Source organism: Dendrobates tinctorius, unplaced genomic scaffold (genome assembly GCF_039654945.1).
Source record: "Dendrobates tinctorius isolate UK_male_01 unplaced genomic scaffold, ASM3965494v1 ptg000029l, whole genome shotgun sequence".
NCBI classification, from domain to species: domain Eukaryota; kingdom Metazoa; phylum Chordata; class Amphibia; order Anura; family Dendrobatidae; genus Dendrobates; species Dendrobates tinctorius.
Window position 1 is genome coordinate 18,679,790 of NW_027361697.1, and position 27,143 is coordinate 18,706,932.

The 27,143-nt window shown below is 46.9% G+C and overlaps 1 protein-coding gene across 1 annotated transcript in view; it reads right to left on the bottom strand.

Annotated features, from left to right (window-relative positions):
* Positions 1 to 860: 860 nt before the first annotated feature.
* ABCD3 (ATP binding cassette subfamily D member 3) overlaps positions 861 to 27,143 on the bottom strand; it is a 65,111-nt gene continuing 38,828 nt past the window's right edge. The window contains exons 14-23 of the mRNA XM_073571412.1: positions 21,719 to 21,810; positions 21,560 to 21,632; positions 20,334 to 20,397; positions 7,983 to 8,060; positions 6,953 to 7,018; positions 6,769 to 6,858; positions 6,532 to 6,651; positions 5,263 to 5,367; positions 4,065 to 4,121; positions 861 to 2,215 (exon numbers count right to left, since the gene is read on the bottom strand). Of these exons, the coding sequence (XP_073427513.1) occupies positions 2,138 to 2,215; positions 4,065 to 4,121; positions 5,263 to 5,367; positions 6,532 to 6,651; positions 6,769 to 6,858; positions 6,953 to 7,018; positions 7,983 to 8,060; positions 20,334 to 20,397; positions 21,560 to 21,632; positions 21,719 to 21,810 (823 nt within the window). The 3' untranslated portion in view covers positions 861 to 2,137. The remainder of the gene's footprint in view (positions 2,216 to 4,064; positions 4,122 to 5,262; positions 5,368 to 6,531; positions 6,652 to 6,768; positions 6,859 to 6,952; positions 7,019 to 7,982; positions 8,061 to 20,333; positions 20,398 to 21,559; positions 21,633 to 21,718; positions 21,811 to 27,143) is intronic.

Sequence of the window (27,143 nt, forward strand, 5' to 3'; positions counted from 1 at the left end):
TCCGCCTCCTACAGACACTAAGCACAAACTGAGGTGCTTGGTGCCTGTCGGTGGGTGTATACTGCCGGGGAGGAGCTAATTTTTCTTGTTTTGCATAGTGTCAGCCTCCTAGCAGCAGCAGCATACACCCATGGTAATGTGTCCCCCAATAAGGCGATAAAGAAAACTATTGTGTGAGCTTAGCCCTTATACTGAAAAGCCATCAGATCTTACCTCTGTCAGGATCTAATAGGTTGCCAATGCAAAGCATGTGTGTGACTGCATGGCAGCATGGATGGGGACACTTTTCATGTCAGACTTTTTAGATGCTGCAGCAGCTATTAATTGCGGCATCTAAGGTGTTAACAGCTTGAAGTGCACATACTGTAGGTGCAATCTTAGTCGTTGCATTGGGAGCCCTGCTGTATGTGAATACTGAAGTATGAGTAATGGAATCCCACTTTTTCCCCAAACCTTTGTACGGTACCTCAATAATAAGCGTGCATTCACACTGCGTTCCGGCAACCGTTTGGTGGCCCTGTCGGTGATTATGTCAGAACCACCCGCATAATGGGATTCGGATATGTGCGCCAATGGGTTTCATAGACTAGAGCGAATATGGGCTCTGCCGTGCATCATTTTTGGGCATATGTGCCTACTGGAGACTGAGACCCAGATGAAGTCTACACGTTTGCTCTCCCGGCACCATTATACTCTACTCGTCAGCGCATTCATCTAAATCCAGTTTTCCGGAGTATTCGGACATAAGTCCCAAGCAGGCCACGGAACGGTGCGGGAACGCAACACGCACCCTGAGAAAGAAGTATATCTAGTACAAAATGTAAATTTAATTAAACAAAAAGCTCAGAAGACACAGCAAAGAGGATTTACACAGATCCCATTTATTGCATTACTCAGTGCATGCCATTATTATCATGTTCCAATGTTTATACATATCCAGTTAATGCCCTTACCTTCCTGGTCATGTGTACAATAAATGGTCTATTACCTTGCTCAGTGCTCTCCTGATAGACAGCTTAGAATTTAGCCACTTTGCTACTATCTTAAGTTAATAGGTTACAATAAATCACATGGAAAGTATCAGAAAAAATACACTGAAATCTGCATGTGGGACGTGTAAATCTGTTACATATAAAATTGGAGACAGAAAGCATCAGAGTAGACATACTCCATGGAATACAAGTATTCTACGCCTGCCCGACTTTTCCTGTATACTGGCCGAGTTCTCAGGGACTTGCAAAGCCTGCGTAGCAGACATTACAACCGGTGATGAGCGAGCGTGCTCGGATAAGGTGTTATCTCAGCATGCTCGGGTGCTAGTCGAGTGTCTTTGGCGTGCCAGAATAATATGTCTGAGTCCCCATGGCTGCATGTCTCGCAGCAGTTTGAAAGCCACAACACATGTACGAATCCTCTGTTAAGCAATCCCTGTGTGTTGCAGCTGTCGAAAAGCCGCAGGGACTTGGACATATTTTTTGAGCACGCTGAAGACACACTGTTGGCATGTGAGCATGCTCAGATAACGCCTTATCCGAGCACGCTCGCTCATCACTAGTTACAACCTGGCAAAGCAATAACCGCTCAGTGTGGAATCCCTATCCGCTGTTTTTTTGGCATCATAATAACAAGAAATATAGTAAATCCTATAATTAAGTGCATGTTGTCCATTTTTATCTGCATTATCTCAAAATATAACCTGAGATCAGTTTTAAACAATAAGAAAAAAAAGACGCTAAACGTTTTTTACTGCGATCACAAGAAACCCTTCCAGTCCCAGGCCACAGTGCAGTCAACGCTTAGAGAGGAAGCGCAGGAGCAGGCCCACCGTATCCCCCCCTTAGTCCTGCAGAACATGACAAGCTAAGGGGGGCAGATTTCTCACTCCTTCCTGGAAATTAGACGCATTTGTCACTAGCCGAGAAAGGCTGAGTAATTTATTTTTAGAAAGACTATTCAGTTCCACTGATTTGAACCTCATGGAGGACTTCATTGTACCTTCGTACAGTAGTGTTAATTACATTAACGTATTAGACTTAAATTGTGTAAAATTAGGCAAAAGAAAAAAAAAAATCACTAAGAGAAAGTAAACTAGGTCGTAGTTTTGTTTTCCCATAAAGTTGGCTCCGAATTACAAACTCTAGGATCCAAACTCAATTGTATCATCTGTAATTGGCTTGAAATCGTAGTTGCCTCGTCCGTCCATGTGCAGGTAGTACTGCAAAGAGAAGAGAAAACATACCCAAACACGTTACTTTATCATGACTAGGCACTGAAATATACTAGAACACAAAATATAGAGCAGGGGGCTAATTCAGACGTCTGTTCTTATCACATATGAGAAAAAACAGTCCTTGTTTCATCACTGTTTTGATCAGAGTGACCGCCACAGAGTGACCGCCACAGAGTGACCGCCACAGAGTGACCGCCACAGAGTGACCGCCACAGAGTGACCGCCACAGAGTGACCTGAGGTTATTTTCAGCTGAGACAATAAAAAAAGTTTCTCCAACTTCTCCCATCTAAGGGTCCATGAAAAATGGACGGCAATCAGATACTTGTCCGATTTTTTTAACGGACCAACAGGATTGCATTGCCGATTTTGAGCCAACATTCAGACTACGATATTGCACGGACCGCAGATAAATGAAAAAGAAAAAAAAAGTAAAGTGAACAGGATTATAGACTATATATACTATGTACAAGTTATATCCGTGAAAAACACGGATACAACTTGTATGCGAAAAACAGATGTCTGAATGAGCCCTAAAGTCTTTCAGGCATTAAAGGGAACATAAGAGGCACCACGTGCAGCATGAATCAGAGACCAGCTCCTTTATTGCAGCCATGTAGGTTTCACTCAACTCTGCATTTTAGAGAAAAGCCCAGCTTGAAACAGAAGACAGGATCCATGAGACTAGGGCGAGCTAGCTCTCCGCCGTGTCTCCTTACACTGACCGGTCTCTCTCTAAACACACACGTATGGAGAGACCCATCAGTCTATGACAACATGGCAGGGGAGGAGGCCACTGTCTCAAAGTAGGTTTTTTTCTGACGCAACATAGTGTTTCAGCGTGACACATACAAGGCTGCAATAACGGAGCCATGTGTCTGATCTATGCTGCCCGTAGTCTGGACAGTATGAATAAACTGACAGGTTCCCTTTAAAGTGGATTGCAATTGCCAAAGAGATTGGACGATCATTGTGGATTCACCTTCTCATGTCCTCTTGACTAACCGCTGTTTTTCCCAGAAAAAGTGGCTGTTGGCGTTCTATTTCACCAAGGGAAAACAGCATGAAAGGAATCTATCAGCAGATTTTTGCTACGTAATCTGAGAGCAGCATGATGCAGGGGCAGAAACCCTGATTCCAGATGTTGCTGGGCTTTGTTTTGCTGATTCAATAAAATCAATGTTTTATCAGCAGGAGATTATCACTACCTTATACAAGCAAATGCAGAGGTGCCACATGCCAGGGGTTCACCCCTACTAATCAAACCAGCCAATCAGTGCCAATAGCACATTATTTATTGAGGGTCTGCTGATAATGAGGAGGGTCAAGGACTAAAGGGCCCGTCACACTAAGCGATATCGCTAGCAATATTGCTATAACGTCACTGGTTTTGTCACGCAGCAGCGATATTGCTAGCGATATCGCTATGAGTGATACTTACCTCCGACCGGCTCCCCCGCTGGTTATCGCTGATCGCGCGAGGACGTCCTTGGGCCGTTTCTCGTCGTCTGCTTCCTGCTGGGCTTTCTGCTGTGGCGACGAGCGACGCGGGCGGGCGGACGTCTTCATCGCCGCGTCCGACAGGTAAGTAGCGACCGCCGACCGCTGCTATGTCGCTGATGAGATCTGCCTGTTTGGCAGCTCACCAGCGATCCTGACCGGGTCATATCGTTGTCGTGATCGCTAAGTGTGACGGTATCCTAACACTTCACCTGCTTTCCTGGAATGGAGGACCAGACGAGGACTGTACATTCTGCTAGATTCATACCATGTTTTATGTGGTCAGATATCACGGATGAATAGCGTTGACGCGAATAATTATTACTCGCACTTACCTCATGGTGTTTCCACAGGGACTTTCTGTGTGACACGGTGAAAAGGGTGATTCCAACCTAGGAAGAAATAGGGCTTGTTTATTGAAAACTAGAAAATTCGACACAAAGATGCTTCACTTTTTAAAGTTGAATGTCCCAGATAAAAACAATTGTTGATCCGGCACCAGATGACATAAAACAGCTACCGGGCGGTGAAGCCACGTGGGTGTAAGTCACCATGTGAGTGTTTGATGTGACCACTGACATCCTCCCAGCGGGAATCACAATTGTAGTAATTACCGCAAAACTCCAACTGATCCATTTAAGCCAGGAGACAGATCATTTGCTCTTATAACCCCAAACCCTAACCTTGTAAATCTTTATCTGATGTAAGAAGATTCGTCATGGCTTCCTTGCTACTAATACCCGGAATCACAGCAGGTTCATAGTGGACAAAAAGTTACTAATAATGACGTGCTGGAAATTCATGCGCAGAATATCTCCCAACTACAGGATAATACCCTAAAATTGTTTATAATGGTAGTAAAATAAAGGATAAAATGGAGGTTCCTTTTTATTAAATATTTGAATGCAGTGGCCCTGTTGGGGCTTACATCCGATTCCCCCCCCCTCAAAACAGGATTTGGATGTATGCGCCAACATGGGCCACAGGCTATATTGGTGTCAGCAGTGTGAATGTGGGCTTTGACATGCGTCGTTTTCGAGTGTGTACTCATATGTAGAAGAAAATGATGCATGTCATAGCGCACGTTCACTCTGTTGACGCCATTATAGCCAGTGGTCCCTGTTGGCACATACATCAGAATCCTGTTTTGCAGGAAGATCCGACGTATGCCCTACTGGGGTCGCTGAATAGATGCCTGAACGCAATGTGAAAGCACCCCAAGAGGTAAATTCAGAGTTACTTCTGATTATAATACTAATGAGTATCTCTTATTTAGTATCTTAATTATAGGTTGTTACTCTTTGTTTGGTATTAGTATAATAACTATAATACAGTTCCTCCATACGCGACCATAACAAGAACAGCAGCTTGTGTGCCAAGCTCACAGTGGCGGTAAAGGTATAAGGTAGTGGAGGCAATTAAGTGGACAATGAAGTGCTCATGGCCCGCCTCTGCCGATCTAATCTATATTCTGTGGTTCAGGGAGGAATGTTCCCCATCAGAATATCCCTCTGTGTCTCTACGGTCACTCACCTTCCTACAGTGGCTGTAAATGTAACCTTCAACATCTACGCTGACCGCGCTCGTGCACTCATCCAATATGGCAAACTGAGGTTTGTGGTAAAATAACCGAGCCATCTGAAAGCACAATTTGAATAATATAGTAAAAGCTTTAGATATTAACATGTTATTTTTTCATACAAGTAATGGAAACAGGACTTGGACATTTGGAGTGACAGTAATGGAATATCAGAATATCAGCGTTCAAGGGGACGGGCGTTTATAGCTTTACTTAGTTTCATGTTAAATTAGATATCATTGCAAGGTCAAAACGATCTTGTGTACATCTTTGGCTGCACTGATCAACAAGACGAGCAGTTATTTACTAGTTAGTAGTGATGAGCGAACATGCTGGGATAAGGTGTTATCAGAGCATGCTCTGTGCTGAGTGACTTTGGCGCGCTTGAAAAATAGGTTTTGAGTCCCCGTGCCTGCATGTCTTGCGGCTGTCAAACAGGGAGCACGTCAATTTATCTTGCGGAGACTCGAGTCTCTGCAAGAAAAATTGACATGCTGCGGTCTGGAAAGACGTGCCGCATGTCCGCCTCCGCAAGTAAGCTACGGGCGTCGGTGTACACATAGTGGGCATGGGAGTTCTTGAAATCCCATCCACTATGTTGTAACATCTGGCTGTTGCAAGTTGGACGCTGTGGATGTACGTAGCGTCCTACCCGCAGTGTTTAATGACCATTGGAACATACCCAGGCAATGAAAAAAACCAAAAACAGGCAGAGATGCTTACCTGTATAGACAGGCCTCAATACAAATGCACTATCAGGGTGCACTGGACCCAAGTAAAATGGCAACTGCACAGGTGCAATAATACCTAATGAAACAGCCAGCCTACACACCCAGGCAATCCCTGCATGTGTTGCGGCTAACAGCCAAGAGACAAGTATGTGCGGGGACTGAAAAACATATTTTTCGAGCATGCCCAACACACTTAGCAGACAAGCATGCTCGGATAACACCTTATCCGAGCATGTTCGCTCATCACTATTAGTCGGGTGATCAGATAAGACATGTTTGATTGTAGATCAGTCCAAGAAATACAAACTGAATATGGCCATCTCCAGGGACAACCTAATGATTTTGTCTTTCCTCCTCCATAATTTCCTCTGAAGATCAGAGGCGTCCATGAAATGCAGTAGATGATCCCAAACTTGAATGTTATCTATGATCACCTTTAAGGTGGCCCTTTAAAATAAAAACCATGGCAATGACCCATTATTTATTACATACCGCCATCCTTTGCTTCTCTCCTCCACTGAGAACATCCATCCAGTCCTGGACGCTGTCCCAGCCGCCCTCACGGTCCAGAATCTGTCCTAACTGGACATTATCCAGGTATTCTTTCAGGACCTGTGTTCAGTTATAAACAAAGAAACAATTTAGATCAAACTAAGGTTGTAACTTAACAAAAAAGAAAAAAAAATTGAGGTCTCAGAAAACTAAACCACCAATAATAATTCTTCTTACCTTATCAGATATGCCTTTGCGTTTCTGATCTTCTTGGGTGTCTGGATAGATTACTTGGTCCCGTAATGTCCCCAGAGTCATATATGGCCTCTGTTATGTAAATTATGGAGATAAAAATCACCACTCGTCTCCCCTTAATATTATCACACAATGGATTAAATCATACATGTGAGAAAAGCTTTACCTGAGGAACATAAAATAGTTTTCCCCGATCAGGTTTTGTAAGAGATCCACCGAAAAGTGGCCATAACTAAGAGAGAAAAAAGAAACACAACTTGAAAAACTAAAAAGAAATCAAGCAATAATATGCTGTATTTTTCACCGATTCCTAAAGATTACTTATTTTTAAATGAGAACACAAAGAAAAACTACATTAAAGCCCGATCAATGCATATGAGGCTGTGTGCACACGCTGCGGATCCGCAGCGGATTTGGCCCTGTGGATCCGCAGCAGTTTTTGCTGCGGTGTACAGTAGCATTCTAACCTATGGAAATCAAAAACCGCTGTGCAGATGCTGAGGAATTTTCTGTGCGGTTTTTGCTGCGGTTTCAAATCCGCAGAAAGAATTGCATGTCAATTCTTCTGCGGATTCCGCAGCGCTTTACCATCTGCTCCATTGTGGAGATGATAAACCGCAGGGCAAAACCGCAGGTTAGTCCGCAGATAAACCGCAGGTCTTTTGACCTGCCGATTTATCTGCAGATTTTGCAAAATCCGCGCGGATGAATCCGCAGCAGAATCCGCAGCGTGTGCACACAGCCTAAAGGTGTGCAATTCTTGAGAAAGTATCCCTGTGATAAGTGGGGCCTAAACAGTGACCGGTAACAAAAAAGGGAACTGAAAACACTACCTAGGCAACAAAAGACATACTCGCTTCCTGCACCAGCACCCTTCCAGCTCTGAGTGTCGCGTAACATTATGTCATGTGAGCCCTGCAGCCAATTAGCGGCTGGTTTTGGTCTAATTTATTCTGGATGTCCAAAGTTCATCCGAGGGAGGCATTTCGGAAAAAAATATACCAGGCCAATCGTGCAACCACACCCCGATTCATGCTGCCAGAAGTTTGGGTGGCTTGAATCAGGTGATAAGTTCCCTTTAAGTTTACCGATAGTAGCATTATTAAAACTAAGAATATAGGAGAAATGTATGTGTGTGAGCTTGTATTCCATCCAGAACCATAAGGAACTACAACCTCAGTTAGGTGGACACTTACCTCTCCCAATACACGAAACAGGGAACTCTTCCCGCATCCATTTGGCCCACAGACAAGAACATTGGTACCAGACTTCACCTATATAGAGGAATACGTGAAGTTCAACCTTTTTCATGTAACCAAATACGAATAATGATATTAAAACTGCCAAAACAAAAGCTAAGAAAATCAACACATAACATGATACTAATTGCAAAAGAGCCGCAGAGTAACGCCTGCAGAGAAGGAAGAAATGGAGAAGGTGCCAGGACAGCGGACATACATGCCAGCTCTCTAAGCTCCTGCATATACACACACTGGGCTCAGCCGAGTATATACGCATCTTCAACAGGGAGAGTGGAGTAAAACCCAGAACCCCTTTGGAGGCAGCTTATCTTAAAGGAATTGGGCTTTCTAAGGTAACAGGCCTAAAGCCCCAGTTACACACTGCGATATCGCTAGCAATATCGCTGTAAAGTCACCGATTTTGTGACGTTATAGCGATATTGCTAGCGATATCGCTCCATGTGATACCTCCGACCGGCTCCCCCGCTGGTTATCGCTGATCGCGCGAGAAGCTGCTGGACCATTCCTCGTCGGGCAGTTCCTGCGGCGCTTCCTGCTGTGACGAGCGACACGTGGAGCCGGGCGGGAGGACGCAGGATCGCCGCGTCTGACAGGTAAGTAGCGATCCTAGTCACCAGCGATGTCGCTGGTGAGATCTGCCTATGTGGCAGCTCACTAGCGACCACCTAGCGATGCACCAGCGATCCTGACTGCGTCATATCGCTAGTCGGGATCGCTGGTGCATCGCTAGGTGTAACGGTACCCTAATCCTTCCCCGGAAAAATTCTGTTGAAGGAGTCAGGAGGCTAATGAACACCTTAGATGGTTGGCAAGTGTGGCCATTAATAATGGGTAAAGGATCTTAACCTTTGGCAGATGTAGGATGTACTATTACACTCCATGTTTGGCAAGGGCACATGGAGTGGGCTCTGGAGCCAAGTCCCCTCCACACAAAAATGGGTGCCAGCTGTGCAATACAGCCACCAGCCCCTTCTGGACAGCAGCCACCAGAGCAATTTATCATCTCTGCAGTTTCATCACTTTAAGGGAACCTGTTACTGGCAAAAATGCGATTAATCTGCAGGTTACCAGAGTTCTTATGCTGTTCAGCGCCTACACTTAGCTGAACGCTGCAGGGAGAAAAACATGGATTTTTGTGAGTACTCACCGTAAAATCCTTTTCTCCGAGACGCTCATTGGGGGACACAGAGACTGTGGGTGTGTGCTTCTGCCGTCTGGAGGCTGACACTAAGTATACAAAAAAAGAGTTAGCTCCTCCTCCGCCGCATACACCCTCGCCCTCAGACCGGGCGTAACTCAGTTTAGTGCATAAGCAGTAGGAGAACGCGCCTTAAATTCAGGCAAGAAATTATACATCTGGAAAAGGGACCACCCTGATCCTTACATAAGGATTTGTATAACTTAAAATAAGCAAAAACCAACTGGCTAGTAGGGTGGGTGCTGTGTCCCCCAATGAGCGTCTCGGAGAAAAGGATTTTACGGTGAGTACTCACAAAAATCCATGTTTCTCCTTCGTCTCATTGGGGGACACAGAGACTGTGGGACGTTCTAAAGCAGTCCCTGGGCGGGATCTTAGCTCACCCAATCCATGCTATTTTGCGCCCCTGATTAGAGGTGCGCAACTGCTGCCTGGAGAATCTTTCTTCCCAGGCTTGCATCCGAGGATGCCTGGGTATGTACGTTATAATGTTTGACAAACGTATGCAAACTGGACCAGGTAGCTGCTTTGCACACCTGTTCCGCTGAAGCTTGGTGTCGCAGTGCCCATGAGGCACCCACTGCTCGAGCCGAGTGTGCCTTGATCCCTGCCGGAACCGGCGTGCCACTGATTTCATAAGAGTCTTGGATCGTCAGGCGAACCCATCTGGCCAAAGTCACTTTGGACGCAGCAAGCCCCTTCCGCCGCCCTTCTGGGATCACGAATAGAGAGTCTGTCCGGCGGAAAGGTGCTGTCCTTGTCACATACCTCCTAAGAGCTCTTACCAGATCCAGGGTGTGCAAAGCCTTTTCTACCCTGTGCACCGGTGCCGGGCAAAACGAGGGTAAGACAATGTCTTCGTTGATATGGAATGCAGAGACAACCTTCGGCAAGAAGGGAGGAGCTGGCCTTAAAACTACCTTATCCTTATAAAAAGTCAGGAACGGCGGTTTACAAGATAAAGCCGCCAATTCCGAAACCCGCCTAATAGACGTAATAGCTACCAGAAAAACGACCTTCCTGGACAGGTAAGGTAAGGAGACTTCTTGTAACGGTTCGAAGGGAGGCTCCTGAAGGGCCCTGAGCACCAAGTTCAGGTCCCATGATTCCGTCGGCGCCTTATAGGGGGGTACTAAATGTGCGACCCCCTGCATAAACGTCTTAACCTGCCAGACCGAAGCGACCTTTCGTTGAAAAAGGACCGACAGGGCCGAGATTTGCGTTCTGAGCGAACTCGGAGCCAATCCTGCGTCCAGCCCTGCCTGCAAAAAAGCCAGTACGTTGGGGATTGAAAAAAACAGAGGAGCCACTCCGCGATCCCTACACCAACGGAAAAAAACTTCCCAAGTCCGATGATATACTTTCGCCGAGGAAGGCTTTCGGGCACTCACCATCGTGGCCACCACCTCGCGCCTGAATCCTGCCTGTGTTAACAGCCAAGATTCAATGGCCACGCCGTCAAACACAGGGCCCCTAAGTTCGGATGGTAGATCGGCCCCTGGGACAGCAAGTCCGGCCGATCTGGTAGACGCCAGGGTACGTCCACCACTAGCTGAACCAGATCTGCATACCAGGCCCTCCGAGGCCAGTCTGGGGCTAGCAGAATTGCTGGAACCCTCTCTCTCCTTAACTTTCTGATGACTCTTGGAAGCAGAGGTAGCGGGGGGAACAAGTACGGGAGACGAAACTGGCTCCATGGAAGCACCAGAGCGTCTGCTGCGATCGCCTGCGGGTCGAGGGATCGAGCGACGAACCTTTGTACTTTGGCGTTCTCTCTGGATGCCATAAGGTCCACGTCTGGTGTCCCCCACCGTTGGCAGATCTGTTGAAAAACCTCGGGGTGCAGGGACCATTCCCCCGCCGTGACCCCCTGTCGGCTGAGAAAATCTGCCGCCCAGTTTTCGACTCCCGGAATGTGCACCGCTGAAATTACCACGTGGTTCTTTTCGGCCCAACGCAGTACCAGCCCAACCTCGCGCATGGCTGCTTGGCTGCGCGTGCCCCCTTGATGGTTGACATATGCTACTGCTGTAGCATTGTCCGACTGAATGCGCACCGGCCGGTGTCTCAGGAAACACTGAAAATGTTGCAGGGCCAATCGTATTGCCCGTATCTCCAGAATGTTGATCGGGAGAATTATCTCCTGAATGGACCACCGCCCCTGGGCTGTGTGACTCTGGAAAACTGCTCCCCAACCCTGCAGGCTTGCATCGGTCGTCACCACCAACCACTGTTCCGGGGGAAAGGGTTTCCCCTGGACCAGAGACGAGTCGCGAGTCCACCATCGGAGTGATCGTCGGACCAGCGGAGACAAAGTGCACCGATGACTGAGGGATAGCAGCCTTCGGTCCCATGCTGACAAAAGCGCATGCTGAAGCGGACGGAGATGGAACTGGGCAAACGGGATTGCCTCCATCGCCGCCACCATTCTGCCCAACACACTCATGCTGTACCGGATGGATCTGGAGCCTGGCTGTAGAAGGTTCCGTACCCCCTGTTTGATCTTTCGCGCCTTGTCCTGAGGGAGGATCACCAGCCCCCGGGAGGTGTTGAAAACCATGCCTAGGAATACGATTCTCTGGGCTGGAACCAAGGACGACTTGTTCCGATTGATCAACCAGCCTAGACGGGCCAGGGTATCCAGCGTGATACTGACATTCTCCTGGCACGCCTGAAACGACGGCCCCTTTACCAAAAGGTCGTCCCGTTATGCCCCGAGCATGCAGGATGGCCATAACCACCGCCATTATCTTCGTAAAGACTCTGGGAGCAGTGGCCAGACCGAAGGGCAGAGCAACAAATTGAAAATGTCGCCCTCCGATCGCAAAACGCAGGAACCTCTGGTGTGGAGGAAAAATCGGAACGTGCAGATATGCATCCTGCACATCGATCGAGGCCAGGAACTCCCCTGGATCCATGGCTGCAATGACCGAACGGAGGGATTCCATCCGAAACCGCCTGACTCTGATGAATTTGCTCAGGATTTTTAGATCTAATACTGGCCTTACTGTCCCGTCTTTTTTGGGGACCGAAAACAGGTTGGAGTAAAAACCTTGTGACTCTTCGCTTTTCAGCACTGGGACAATGACCCCGTTGCGCTGTAGCGTCATTATGGCCTGTAACAAACCCTCCGCCTGCGATTCTGTTCCGGAAAGCCGGGAACGGAAGAATCGCCGTGGCGGGAGTCCGAGAAACTCTGAGGTCCCCGGTAACTGTGCGCGCCCGCCGCTCTCCGCCCCCGGAAGTTAGTGGGCGGGGCTTCCGCTACCCCCGGAAGTCGGCGGGCGGCGCCTCGCGCGGCACTCACGGATCTCCCCATACAGCGGGGGCCGCCCGCGGGGCTCTGGCCGCACTCCACGTGCGGCGTTCGAGGGAGGGGGCGGGAGCTCCCTGGTAACTGTGTGCGCCCGCCGCTCTCCGCCCCCGGAAGTTAGAGGGCGGGGCTTCTGGCTACCCCCGGAAGTCGGCGGGCGGGGCCTCGCACGGCACTCACGGATCTCCCCATACAGCGGGGGCCGCGGCCGCCCGCGGGGCTCTGGCCGCACTCCGCGTGCGGCGTTACCCGCCGGGGGCAGCGCCGGGTGAGAGGCGGACTACCCGGTCCCGGTCTTCCTATTAACAAAGGTGAGCCGGGCCGCCGAGGGGGCTCTCTTGAGGTGCTTCTCAACCCCATCCCTGGGCAGGGAGGGGGAGGCTACTGCACCGCTCTCCGCCCCCGCTTCAATCCCTTGGCTCACCTGCGCCTCCAACTCCACCCCTGGTCTCACTACCTAGGGGTGGTAGGGGCATTAAAGCATTCCCACGTTGCAGGAGAGAACAACGTGGAGGATCACTCACACGTGCTCGCCCGTTGGGGTCGATGGGGAAACCGAATCCTCTTATCAGGATGCGTTGCCGCCTCTTTACAAAATAAAAAAGAAAAATGGTTGTCTGGGGAAAAGTCCCAGATGTGTCCCTCGGTGCGGGAGAGAAACACGTGGAGGGTTACTCACACGTGGTCGCCCGTTGATGATTTGGGGAGATCGGACCCTCTCTATAGGATCCGTCGCCCCTGTCTTATCTTCATAGAAAAGAAAAAAAAAAAAAAAAATCTAGTCTGGAGCTCCAGACTGCGTGTGCCTCCATCAGACACTAAGCAAAAAACTGAGTTACGCCCGGTCTGGGGGCGAGGGTGTATGCGGCGGAGGAGGAGCTAACTCTTTTTTTGTATACTTAGTGTCAGCCTCCAGACGGCAGAAGCACACACCCACAGTCTCTGTGTCCCCCAATGAGACGAAGGAGAAATTAACTTTATTCTTCCCCGGTTTCAGTTGCAGGGGCGGCGCCAATTCTGTCACCACTCTGAATACAAAGCGGCGGCTGTAACCGCGCCACCGGCCCTACCTGACAGCTGGCCCCAATGCAGAGGGAGTGTCAGTCACGGTCGGGGGCACGGTTACAGCCGCCGCTTTGTATTCAGAGTGGTTACTTAACTGGCGCGGCCCCCCCGTGACTGAAACCAGAGCAGAATAAAGTTAAAATCAGTAGAGCAAGGGTGTGTTGACCAATGTCATATAATTGGGTATATAGCAAATTGGTAGAAATTATATATTAAAACATAGCTTTTAATTAGCCCTTTAAAAACAACAAGTGTTGCAAAACAAAACACAAGCAAGTGCACAAAGTGCTAGTGTATAGTGCTCTATTAAAAACAAACCGTATTGTACTGCCTCAATGTCCTATAACAAAGGACAAAAATTGATTGTAAATCACATGCCTATGTGTCCCATTATATCACAGGTATCACAACCATACAGACACAAATAGACGACTTATTGGACCTATAGTCTAGCTGTGAACCACCTACAGCATTAGGTCTCTAATACGGATATATATCTTTCAGACATGCACATTGGACCTTAGATTATCCACCACGTCTCAGCATATATTCATGTGCGCTATTTATCAAAACGGCATAAATTGCATGTTGCCCATGGGCCACAATGTATCAAAGTAAAACTTCATCCACAGGACATTGTATCATTATGCTCTCATGGCAATCTTAATGGCACAGCCGCTGTACTTATCTTATCTTGCGCTCATTAAGGAGGGATATGAGAAGGTTCAGCATATTTCTTATTGCCCACACCAGTGGCTTAGGGTACAGTTATACTTATCGATGCACCAGCGATCCCGACAACGATATGGATCGCTGGTGCATCGCTAGGTGGTCACTAGTGAGCTGCCACACAGGCAGATCTCACCAGCGACATAGCAGCGGTCGGGGGTCGCTACTTACCTGTCAGATGCAGCGATCCGGACATCCGCCCGCCCGCGTCCACGCGTCGCTCGTCGGCGCCACAGGAAGCGCCTGACGAGAAATGGTCCAGGACGTTCTCACGCGACCAGCGATAATCAGCGGGGGAGCCGGTCAGAGGTAGTTATCAGACATAGCGATATCGCTAGCAATATCGCTGCTACGTCACAAAATCGGTGACGTTACAGCGATATTGCTAGCGATATCGCTATGTGTAACGGGGGATTTAGTCTCCACAAATGTCACCCAACGCGTTTCATCTGTACTAGAATCATCAGGGGTATCCTGCCATCTTATCTTGAGGCGAAGCACGCCCGTTCTGAATTTGTTACTTCTTATAGATCACGGCATACCGCGGCTTAACGCCGCTTCCGGTCGCCAAGAATAGTACTTTCGGTTTGTGCAGAACGCTGCAGACTGCGCCCATTACTTGCCCCACTTCCTGGGTACTTTGCAGATTGCTGCGCGTCATATCCGGGATGGACACCGCTGCTGCATATGCCCCACTTCCTGGGTGTCTACAGCGGTGAAAGTCTCCGGAAATTGTCAAATCGCGTCATAAAGATAGAAAATCACAAGACGCCCATGTATCTACGGAGACCTGCTGCATTATCATATTTAATATAATGCTACTATGTGGTCTACCATATACGATACTTGCATAATCAATAGTGCAGCCCTCATCAAAATCCATAATAACATTTATAATGCTTTCAGATGCACATTTTGGCTAACAGAAAAAGGCGCTATAAAATACAATTAACGCCAATTAACCCATTAAGTGGACATTTCCAGTGATTACCTAGTACATTCATATATGCACCATATCAGAGTTAAAAAGCAAAAATAGACTAGTTCAGAGTAGGGAAATACGACTATGATGATGTAAATTTGGTCAATTTAAAGTAAATGGTGGATGAAAGAGATAGGGCACCACAGACCTCCTGGTTTCAAAAGATCTAATGGAAATGGACAAGGTTAAAAAACGACGATTCCATAATTTAACTAAGACGAAAATGGATGGGCTTCTTGATCTTGAGAGAGATAACACCAGAATAATTAAACCCTCGGATAAAGGGGGGAATATAGTGGTGATGGACGTAGCTCAATACAAAACCCTGTGTTACTCATTATTGGATAGGTCTATGGGGTATGAAAGACTTGAACACAACCCCACAAATGTATTTCTAAATGATCTAAAAAAACTGGTTAATGAGGCTTTTCAGGCAAAACTATCGATAAAAACTAACAACATTTTTTGATTCCGTCCCACCCGGTCGTTGCAACATTCTATTCTTTACCTAAGGTCCATAAAGGTCTATCCCCACTGAAAGGGAGACCGATTGTATCCGGAATAGGTAGTTTGACCCAAAATTTGGGATTATATGTAGATAAAATTCTAAGACCATTTGTAACGTCATTGAGTTCCTATACGAGGGACACCACCGACCTTCTTTTGAAATTTGACAACATCGAATTGGACACCGATATGATTTTGGGTTCAATAGATGTGGAAGCCTTATACTCATCCATCCCCCATGAGAAAGGGTTGATGGCTGCGGACTATTACCTGAAAACCAGAGGTCTTCAATATGTGAAACATAACAGTTTTGTTATGAAGGCCTTAGAGTTTTGTCTCACAAAGAATTATTTTTTATTTGATGGCAAGTACTTCCACCAGCTCAGGGGCACCGCGATGGGTAGCCCTTGTGCACCTTCGTATGCTAATCTGCTCCTGGGCTGGTGGGAGGAAAATACCATCTTTGGTGAGCATGCTGATGTGGCGGAGGACAAGATTGTACTTTGGCTCCGCTACATCGATGATGTCTTTGTAATATGGAAGGGTGATGAGAATAGCTTTGAAAACTTTGTAAAAGGCCTGAATGTAAATGATATCGGCCTTAGTTTCACCTTTGAGGTTAATGCCAGCAGGTTACCTTTCCTGGACATAGTCATTGAAAGAGGAGAAAATGGTCGATTGGTAACTAAAACCTACAGGAAACCAACCTCCTCGAACTCTATTCTAAGATGGGAGTCTAGCCACCCCGTCCCCCTAAAAAAAGGCATCCCCAAAGGGCAATATATGCGCATGAAAAGGAACTGCACCGATCAGAGGGATTTAAAAAAAACAGGCGGATGACCTTAGATCCCGCTTTCATGAACGGGGGTACCCAGATGATTTCCTTAGGGGGGCCTACAAGACAACTGTAGCCAAAAGAGAGAAAAGAACTACTTGTGCCATATCAAAAGAACTCTGAGGATAATATCATTAGGTTCATCACCAAATTTTCAAACGGGGCAAATGACCTTAGAGGCATCACTGATCAACATTGGCCAATACTATGCATGGACCAGGACCTTGCAGGCGTGATATCAAAAACCCACAAATTACATACAGAAAGGGCCGTTCTCTAAAGAACAGGTTGGTCCGCAGCCATTTTACCCAGAATGTCTCATATAGCTCGACATGGCTAGACACACAACCGAAAGGCTGCTATAGATGCGACAGTTGTAAATGCTGTACTTCTGTTCAACAAAGCAGGGATTTCCATAGCAACGTTACAGGGAGAACGTACTCCATCTGCCAGGTCATCAATTGCAGATCAATAGGAGTCGTATAGAAAATCACCTGTAGATGTGGCCTAGAATACATCGGCAAAACCAAGAGAGAGCTCAGGGTTAGGGTAGGTGAGCATCACAGAGACGTCATAAACAAACGTGACACACCAGTAGCTAACCACATCAATCAAATTCATAAAGGGGATGTAAAGGCTGCCAGTTTCATGGGGATAGAGAAGATCCCTAAAAATCAAAGAGGAGGTGACTGGGACAAACGGATCCTTCAGAGAGAAACCTATTGGATCTTTTCCCTACAAACTACACACCCGAAGGGACTCAATGAAATACTCTCCTTTTCTTCCTTCTTGTAGGGAGTTTTTAACAGGGATAGGTAATCTAGGGAGAGCCGTCGACGAGTGGGGGCGCCACTTGCGCAGGATTTTAGGGTGCCAACCTCCGTGTGAGGTAGGGAACAGCCAGAGAGGGAATAGTAGGGCCAGATTGAGTGAGCACCCTTTCTATAATTCCTACTGATACTAAGGAGGTCTGTGGTGCCCTCTCTCTTTCATCCACCATTTACTTTAAATTGACCAAATTTACATCATAGTCGTATTTCCCTACTCTGAACTAGTCTATTTTTGCTTTTTAACTCTGATATGGTGCATATATGAATGTACTAGGTAATCACTGGAAATGTCCACTTAATGGGTTAATTGGCGTTAATTGTATTTTATAGCGCCTTTCTCTGTTAGTCAAAATGTGCATCTGAAAGCATTATAAATGTTCATAGAATCATAGAATCGTAGAGTTGGAAGGGACCTCCTGGGCCATCTGGTCCAACCCCCTGCTCAAAGCAGGATTCGCTAAATCATCCCAGTCAGATGTCTGTTATTATGGATTTTGATGAGGGCTGCACTATTGATTATGCAAGTATCGTATATGGTAGACCACATAGTAGCATTATATTAAATATGATAATGCAGCAGGTCTCCGTAGATACATGGGCGTCTTGTGATTTTCTATCTTTATGACGCGATTTGACAATTTCCGGAGACTTTCACCGCTGTAAACACCCAGGAAGTGGGGCATATGCAGCAGCGGTGTCCATCCCGGATATGACGCGCAGCAATCTGCAAAGTACCCAGGAAGTGGGCGCAGTCTGCAGCGTTCTGCACAAACCGGAAGTACTATTCTTGGCGACCGGAAGCGGCGTTAAGCCGCGGTATGCAGTGATCTATAAGTAACAAATTCAGAACGGGCGTGCTTCGCCTCAAGATAAGATGTCAGGATACCCCTGATGATTCTAGTACAGATGAAACGCGTTGGGTGACATTTGTGGAGACTAGGCCACTGGTGTGGGCAATAAGAAATATGCTGAACCTTCACATCTCGCTCCTTAATGAGCGCAAGATAAGATAAGTACAGCGGCTGTGCCATTAAGATTGCCATGAGAGCATAATGATACAATGTTCTGTGGATGAAGTTTTACTTTGATACATTGTGGCCCATGGGCAACATGCAATTTATGCCGTTTTGATAAATAGCGCACGTGAATATATGCTGAGACGTGGTGGACAATCTAAGGTCCAATGTGCATGTCTGAAAGATATATATCCGTATTAGAGACCTAATGCTGTAGGTGGTTCACAGCTAGACTATAGGTCCAATAAGTCGTCTATTTGTGTCTGTATGGTTGTGATACCTGTGATGTAATGGGACACATAGGCATGTGATTTACAATCAATTTTTGTCTTTTGTTATAGGACATTGAGGTAGTACAATACGGTTTGTTTATAATAGAGCACTATACACTAGCACTTTGTGCGCACTTGTTTGTGTTTTGTTTTGCAACACTTGTTGTTTTTAAAGGGCTAATTAAAAGCTATGTTTTAATAGATAATTTCTACCAATTTGCTATACACACAGAATACCCACCTCTTCTGACAAGCCTATAACCTATAGTAACCACCGATCGACCAAACCGCTGCATGACCAGCTCTACCCTCGCCTACTGTATTCTCACCCATCCCTTGTAGATTGTGAGCCCTCGTGGGCAGGGTCCTCTCTCCTCCTGGACTAGTTATGACTTGTATTGTTTAACATTATTGTACTTGTATGTATTATGTATACCCCTCCTTACATGTAAAGCGCCATGGAATAAATGGCGCTATAGCAATAAATAATAATAATAAAGTTAATTTTCTCCCGGCAGCATTCAGCTAAGTGCAGGTGCTGGGCAGGTTAGTAACACTATTAACCTGCAGATTAATAGCGTTTTTGCTGGTGACAGGTTCCCTTTAAATGCAATTATCTATCTAGGACAGAAGCAATTAAGTGACATGATCATGGAAAGTCTGGGTTTTCGGCACCAATAAAAAAAGTTACGGCCCTTGGAATAAGGAAAGGAAATATCGTAAGTGCAGAAAAGGAAATTGCGCGGATATGAAAGGGTAACACGCCAGAAACAGATATTCAGATTTAATGTCCAGAAAGATTAAAACATTAAAAACCATTTGCAGTACTTGGTGTGCAGAGACGCCATATGCCATCTGCTCTATTACAGAAATACGGTAATTTCCCTGACCAATTAAAGAAGTTGTCCACTACTTGGAAAACGTCTTGTCATACCCATTGTTTGGCCCCCATAAAATAATAAAGATTATACTCCCGTGCCAGCAGCGTTCCCGCGGTGTCGGCACTCGCTCTTCAGGGGCTCCAGTGTGGATGGTGTGACACGTGATTCCAGCGCCCAATTAGAGCTGGCATAACACTGTATCGGCCTCCTGTCAAATTGAGCATGAGGAGGAAGCCAGAGATCAGCTGTAGCCTGGACTTCCTCTTCACGTTTGAATTACCGGAAGGCAGAGACAGGGACGCCAGCCGGGGCCAGGTGTCGGAGCCCCAGGGAGAGCGAGATCTGACACCACGGGAACAGCACTGGCACGGGAGGAGCTTTATTATTTTATATAGCCAAACATTTTAATCAAGAAGGGGCTGTCCTAGTAGTAGACAACCCCTTTAAATGACTACGGCGAGTGTCAATGCCTCAGGAAGAAAAGCAACAAACCCTCAGATATAGAATTAAACTATATCAAAATGTAACTTTTATTAACAGAAATGTATTTTTTTTTTATTTACCTAAAATCATTTAGTTAACCAACATAAAATAGTTTTAATAAGATGGATAAACTGAACAAGTAACAATGTCGTGGGAAGAAAAACTCAACCTTACCTCAAAAGTAAGGTCTCGGATGAGCATATCTCCATTTGGTGTTGCAAGGGGGACGTGATCAAACCTAAAAAAGCAAAATAAAAAAGTGTGCAAATAGATAACTGCAGGATACTGGACAATTCACCTTGTACTTTTAACTAGATTTATGCTCCCCTGAAAATTCTCTCTCACTTCTAAGGGGTTACATGGTTTAAGCAAGTTATGATTAGAGGTGAGCGAAACCGAACTGTAAAGTTTGGGGTTTGTACCGGACACTTAGTGCCCAGTGCTGAACTCCGAACACGACTTTTTATTGGAAGTCCGTTTTAGATAGACAGACTGACAAAGACTCGTTGGGGGTACTCTGCGTCCTTTGGCAGCCCCCCTTAGCACGCACTATGACCCTTTTACAGCCAAAATTTCAGGGCCACATTGACATCAATGGGGTTTGGGTTCAAGTTCGGGTACAGTTCTGGTACCCAAACCGAACTTTGGACTAATGTTCAGTCAAACCTGATGAACCCAAACATCCACGGCTCCACTCGTCCCTACTTATGATCTGTCCTCATGACAGTTGATAAGTAGATTATCAGTGGGGGGTCCCACCATTAGATCTGCCAATTGGTACAGGTCCCATTACAAAATGGAGCATTAGGTCAGACGTCGGACCACCGTTCCATTCATTCTGTATGGGGCTGCCGAAAAAAGCCAAGCACAGCACATAGCAGTCCCATAAGGAACGAATGGAGCGGAGGTCATGCATGTGCAACGCGGATTCATTGTAACAGGGATAAAAGTGCCTGATCTGCTCTGGGATCGGACCCCACTGATTATCACATCTCCGGTGGATAGGTAACTTGATTTCGCTGGAGAACCCAGTTAACTACTACTGCTGATGGGAAATACAGGTTTGCTTCCAGCAATTCCCAGCTGTGCCAAGAGAGGATGTAAATGATTAAAATGCCCGACACTACACAGTTTATAGTAGTGATGTAATGTTAACAAGAATTATTCTGCAATGGAGGCGACGGCTCCGTTTTACAAGACCACTAAATAAAAAAAACAAAAAAAAAAAAACCACATGTCCGATTTTTCCAGTAAAATAACACTCTGCCTTTTCCTGTGCTGATTATGACATTTCGGCTTTTCCCACCCTTGGCTTACAGTGTGGTCTATGAACACGCCACGCCACTAATAAAATCGTATCTATGAAACCGGATTCATAAGAGGAGAATTCCCAAACTTACTTTATGATGTTGTCAGCGTTGATAACTGTTCCACTTCCAGGTATTAGGGGAACGCTGGGAAGACATTCTGTCTCTGCAATGTCAGAGGAGATTTGGTATTAATACATGTGTGTGTGTGCATGTGAGGTCGTGCAGCCATTACCACATTCATATAGTCACCTTTTTCCTGTTGAGAAACCATGGTTCGCTCATATTTCCCTTGATTGAGGTCTTTCAGCACTTGCATGAGTTCTGTAATCCGGGCTGTGAACCTACAAAAGACGACACAATAGGATTACAATTCAATCATGCGGCAAGTTGGTTCCTGAAGCCGCAGAGCAGCGGTTTACCTATTCAGAATTATCGGCGGTCCATGAACCCTGCAATGTTCTGAAGAAAATTTGTGGAAATTAACTCACTCATTTCTGTGGCAAACTTATTGCACATCAGTCAATGATCTGCCACACTATATGTCCGCTTACAAGAACCTACCGGCGGCACTAAACTGCCTCTGATCTGTAAATATTTTCTGATTGGCGGTCGTTCTATAGCCTAACAGCACCAAACGAGGCGCATAGAACTATCTGCAGTGATCGCTCAGTGCGTGTAGGCTGCCATGTCCTCCACAGCGCAAGGCCTGGTTACACAGGATTACGCGAGGCTGAGAACGATGATCTTTTGTGCAGCACAAAAGCTCATTCCACCTGACAGATGAGCGTTTTGCTCATTGATCGAGTGATCAGCTGTCTGTTTACACTGCAAGATTATCAAAGTAGTGAGCGTCCAGAGCAAACGCAGCATAAAGCGTGACTGTCATTAGACACTTTTAGGTAATGCATTATATTCAGTCCGGGTATTGACTGCACAAGATTCCGCTGATAAGTGCACAGCTCTGGTATGGCGCACCCACATACAGCAATGTACGGACTCAACAGTAAGTCTATGGGACCCGTCAATGCCCTGTGAGATGGCGTGCACAGATACACAGACTTACTATTGAGCCCGCACACTGTAGAGGTGTTAAGGATAAGTATTTGATTGAAGATATCCTAAATGAATGAATATATACAAAATGGACACTTATATGAACATTATAAATCAAGGAGACTGATTATGAGTCTATGTGCTAGAAGTCATACCGGTCTGTAGATTTAGAACACTTATATGGACTGTGATACAATAGCATGTCCACTATTTATTAAAGGGAACCTGTTAACAGGTTTGGCCTATACGAGTTACAGCTACCACCTTTCAGGGCTGATATACGCTATTCTATAAAGCTGTATATCTGCCCTCAAGCTGGAAGGGAAGAAAAATAAAAGTTATTATGCTCACCTGCAGGGCGGTCCTGTCCAAGGGCTGTCGTTCTTCTTGGTCTGGCTCCTCCCATCTTCTTACAATCGCTGTCCTCCTTGGTTTGTGTGGATGACTTGTCCCTGCATCATCCACAGTCGGCTCGGCATCTCACTCCTGCGCAGGCGTACTTATTTGTCCTGTTGAGGGCAGAGCAGAGTATTGCAGTGCGCAGGCGCCGGAAGAGGTCAGAGAGGCCCAGCACCTGCGCAGTGCAGTACTTTGCTCTGCCCTCAACAGGACAAATAAGTAAGCCTGCGCAGGAGTGAGATGCCGAGCCGACTGTGGATGATGCAGGGACGAGTCATCCACACAAACCAAGAAGGAGGACGGTGATCGTAAAAGAGGGATTTTTGGTTCTTACCGTAAAAGCTCTTTCTTGGAGCCTTCATTGGGGGACACAAATTACCATGGGTGTATGCTGCTGCTGCTAGGATGCTGACACTATGCAAAATAAGAAAACTAAGCTCCTCCCTGGCAGTATACACCCACCGACAGGCAGGAAGTACCTCAGTGGGTGAAAAAGCAGTAGGAGAAGAACAATAACTCTTAACATGTACCAACCCGGGTGCTGTGTCCCCCAATGAAGGCACCAAGAAAGATTTTACAGTAAGAACCAAAAATCCCTCTTTCTTTATCGCTTCATTGGGGGACACATATTACCATGGGACGTGCCAAAGCAGTCCCAAGGGTGGGAAAAGCACTTAGGGAACGAGAAGGAAGGACTTCGGTCGGTGTGCTACCGCCGCCTGCAGAGCCTTCCTACCCAAGCCTGCATCAGACGAGGCCTGGGTATGAACTTTGTAGAACCTTGCAAAAGTGTGCAAGGATGACCAGGTCGCGGCCTTGCAAAGTTGTAAAGCCGAAGCCTGGTGTCGGACAGCCCAAGAAGTCCCTACAGCTCGGGTGGAGTGAGCTCTCACTCCCGGAGGGGGAAGTTTTTTCTGAACGCGGTAAGCTTCCAGTATAGTAGAACGAATCCAGCGAGCTATTGTGGATTTGGATGCCGGGAGCCCTTTCCGGCGACCTTCAGAGATAACAAGCAGGGAATCGGATTGACGAAAGGAAGAGGTCCTGGTAAGATAGACACGCAAGGCTCTCACTACATCCAATTTGTGGAGCGACTTTTCCAGCGGGTGGACAGGCGAAGGGCAAAAGGAGGGGAGGACGATGTCCTCATTGATGTGGAAGGAAGATACCACCTTGGGAAAGGAGGGGGGAACGGGCCTGAGAACGACCTTATCCTGGTGAAGGATTAGGTACGGGGAACGACAGGATAAAGCCGCCAGCTCAGAAACTCTCCTAATGGATGTAATGGCAATCAGAAACACCAAGGTTACTTACCGCTAGCCAGTTTTTCCGGAGCCCATAACGGCACACATGAGAGAGGGGATTCGCCCAGTCAGGACAGGAACCCTACTGAAGATAAAAGGGCGGCACCTCTCCCTCGCTTCAGTTGGTTTACAGAGCATGAGAGGCCCCCCGGGTTAGTACACATGGTAAAACTATCACCACATTATATCTAACTAAAAAAGCACCCAAACTATAGTGCACACCAAAGGAGTGAAAAGGGGGGGGATATACAGGTGCCGTCATGGGCTCCAGAAAAACCGGCTACCGGTAAGTAACCTTGGTGTTTTCCCGTCTCCCATGACGGCACACATGAGAGACTTTTGTAGAATAAGACACCTTAGGGAGGGACCACCGCTTGCAGCACCCTTCTACCAAAGGTTAGATCAGTAGAGGAAGACAGATCAAGTCGGTAGTGCTTAAAAAAGGTGGAAGGTGAGGACCAAGTAGCAGCTTTACAAATTTGTTCAATTGATACCTCAGCCTTCTCTGCCCAGGAGGTAGCCACGGCTCTGGTGGAGTGAGCCTTGATGCCTTCTGGAACCGGAGCGCCACTTGCGGAGTAGGATAACATAATGGCCTCCCTGATCCATCTGGCAATGGTACTCTTAGCTACCCCGTGCCCTTTTCTACTACCCTGAAAGGCTACAAAAAGGGACTGATCTTTCCTCCACTGACTAGTTACTGACATATATTGTAATATGGCTCTTCTTACATCTAATGTATGGAACTTTTGCTCCCCAGGGTTTCTAGGATTGTTACAGAACGATGGCAAGGAGATCTCCTGAGTCCTATGAAACTTTTGGACTACCTTGGGGAGATAGGCCGGGTCTGGTCTTAGAACCACTCGGTCATCCAAGATCTGTGTATATGGAGGACATATAGACAGAGCTTGAAGGTCGCTGACTCTTCGGGCTGATGTTATGGCTACCAGTAAGACAGTTTTAAGTGTAAGTAGCTTTGGTGACAGTCCTAGTAGTGGTTCAAAGGGGTCTTTGGTTAAGGCCTCTAAGACTAGGTTGAGGTCCCAGGGTGGTATCTTTGGGATAATGACCGGCCTTGACCTGCCACAGGACTTTATGAATCGGGACACCCACCTATTGGCTGCTAAGTTGCAGTTATATAGGGCCCCCAAAGCTGAGACTTGAACTTTGAGTGTGTTAGTGGCTAACCCCAGTTGTAGCCCCGACTGTAAGAACTCTAGGAAAGGTCCCACTGGCACTACATCCCCCAAGGGTTCCCCCAGGAAGTCTAGGAACTTTTTCCACGTTCTACCGTAGATTTGGGATGTTATAGGTTTCCTACTTTTCAACAGGGTGGAGACTAACCCTGGAGAGAATCCCTGGCGACTCAGTAGCGCCCTCTCAAATTCCAGGCTGCTAGATGGAAGCCCTTCACCTGAGAGTGGACCACTGGTCCCTGAGAGAGCAGGTCTGGAATCTCCGGTAGTATCCATGGATCTGTCACTGACATAAGCCTCAGAAGGGAGAACCAAGGCCTTTTCGGCCAAAACGAAACTATAAGAATTATTCTCGCTCGATCCTCCCTGATTTTCCTGACCACTACTGGGATCATTGTTATCGGGGGAAATGCATAGGCCAGGATGAACTTCCAGGGTATTTGTAGGGCATCTACTGAGAAGGGGTTTTCCCTTGGGTTTAGTGAGCAGAACTTCCTGACCTTCCGTTTGTGTGCGGTAGCGAACAGGTCTATTTCTGGTTTGCCCCAGGCCTGAACTATTTGTTGGAAGACTTGGGAGTTTAGGGACCATTCCCCTTGTCTTAGGTGCCTGCGACTCAGGAAGTCTGCCTGTATATTTTCTGCCCCCTTTATGTGCAGTGAGGTGATGGATAACAGATGTTGTTATGCTAGCTGGAAGAGTAGATCTGATATTTGCATGAGGCCCCGAGATCTCGTTCCCCCCTGGTGATTGATGTAGGCTACTACTGCTTGATTGTCCGTCATGACCCGGGTGTGGCGGCCCCGAAGTAAGGGAAGGAAATGTTTCACGGCTTTTTCCACTGCCCATAGTTCTTTTACATTTGAACAGTGATCCCTTTCTAGCGAGGACCAGGTCCCCTGTATTGAGTGGGATCTCAGGTGTGATCCCCATCCTGTGGCACTCGCGTCTGTCGTAATGATGTCTTCGACTGGTTTTTGCCACGGGACCCCGGCTGTTAGATTCTTTTCTACAGTCCACCAGAGCAGGGAATCTCTTACAGCCACTGAGAGACATAGTTCGCCTTCTAAATGCCCTTTTAATTGTTTCTGTGCTGACAGAACTTCCCACTGTAGTTGCCTTAAGTGGTACTGCGCCCATGCTACTGCGGGTATGCATGATGTCAACGAGCCTAAAAGGGACATTGCGTTCCTCAGTGTCATATTTGGCCTTTGTATTGCTGTGCGAGCTAGGCCCCTTATCTTGGTCACTTTGCTCTCTGGTAGGAGGCAGCGTTGTTGCTCGGAGTCCAATATCAACCCTAGGAAGGATTGCTCTTTTACTGGGGTTATCCCTGACTTGGGGATGTTTACTATCCATCCTAGTCCTACTAGAATTGCTATCACTTCCTTCACTTGATGTGTGCAGTGGGACTCCGACCTCCCTATTACCAGAAAGTCGTCTAGGTATGGGACGATCACTATGTCCCGGGATCGAAGAAAAGACATTACTTCGGCCATCACTTTGGTGAATACTCTGGGGGCTGTAGACAGGCCAAATGGAAGGGCTGCGTACTGGTAGTGTTTCACCTGCCCCTGGACATAGAGCGCTACTCTCAAATATTTTTGATACTCCCGATGAATTGGGATGTGATAGTAGGCATCTTTTAAGTCTATCACTGCCATGAGGCAATGCTGGAACAGGATCTTTGTGGCCGTGTTGATTGACTCCATTTTGAAGGAG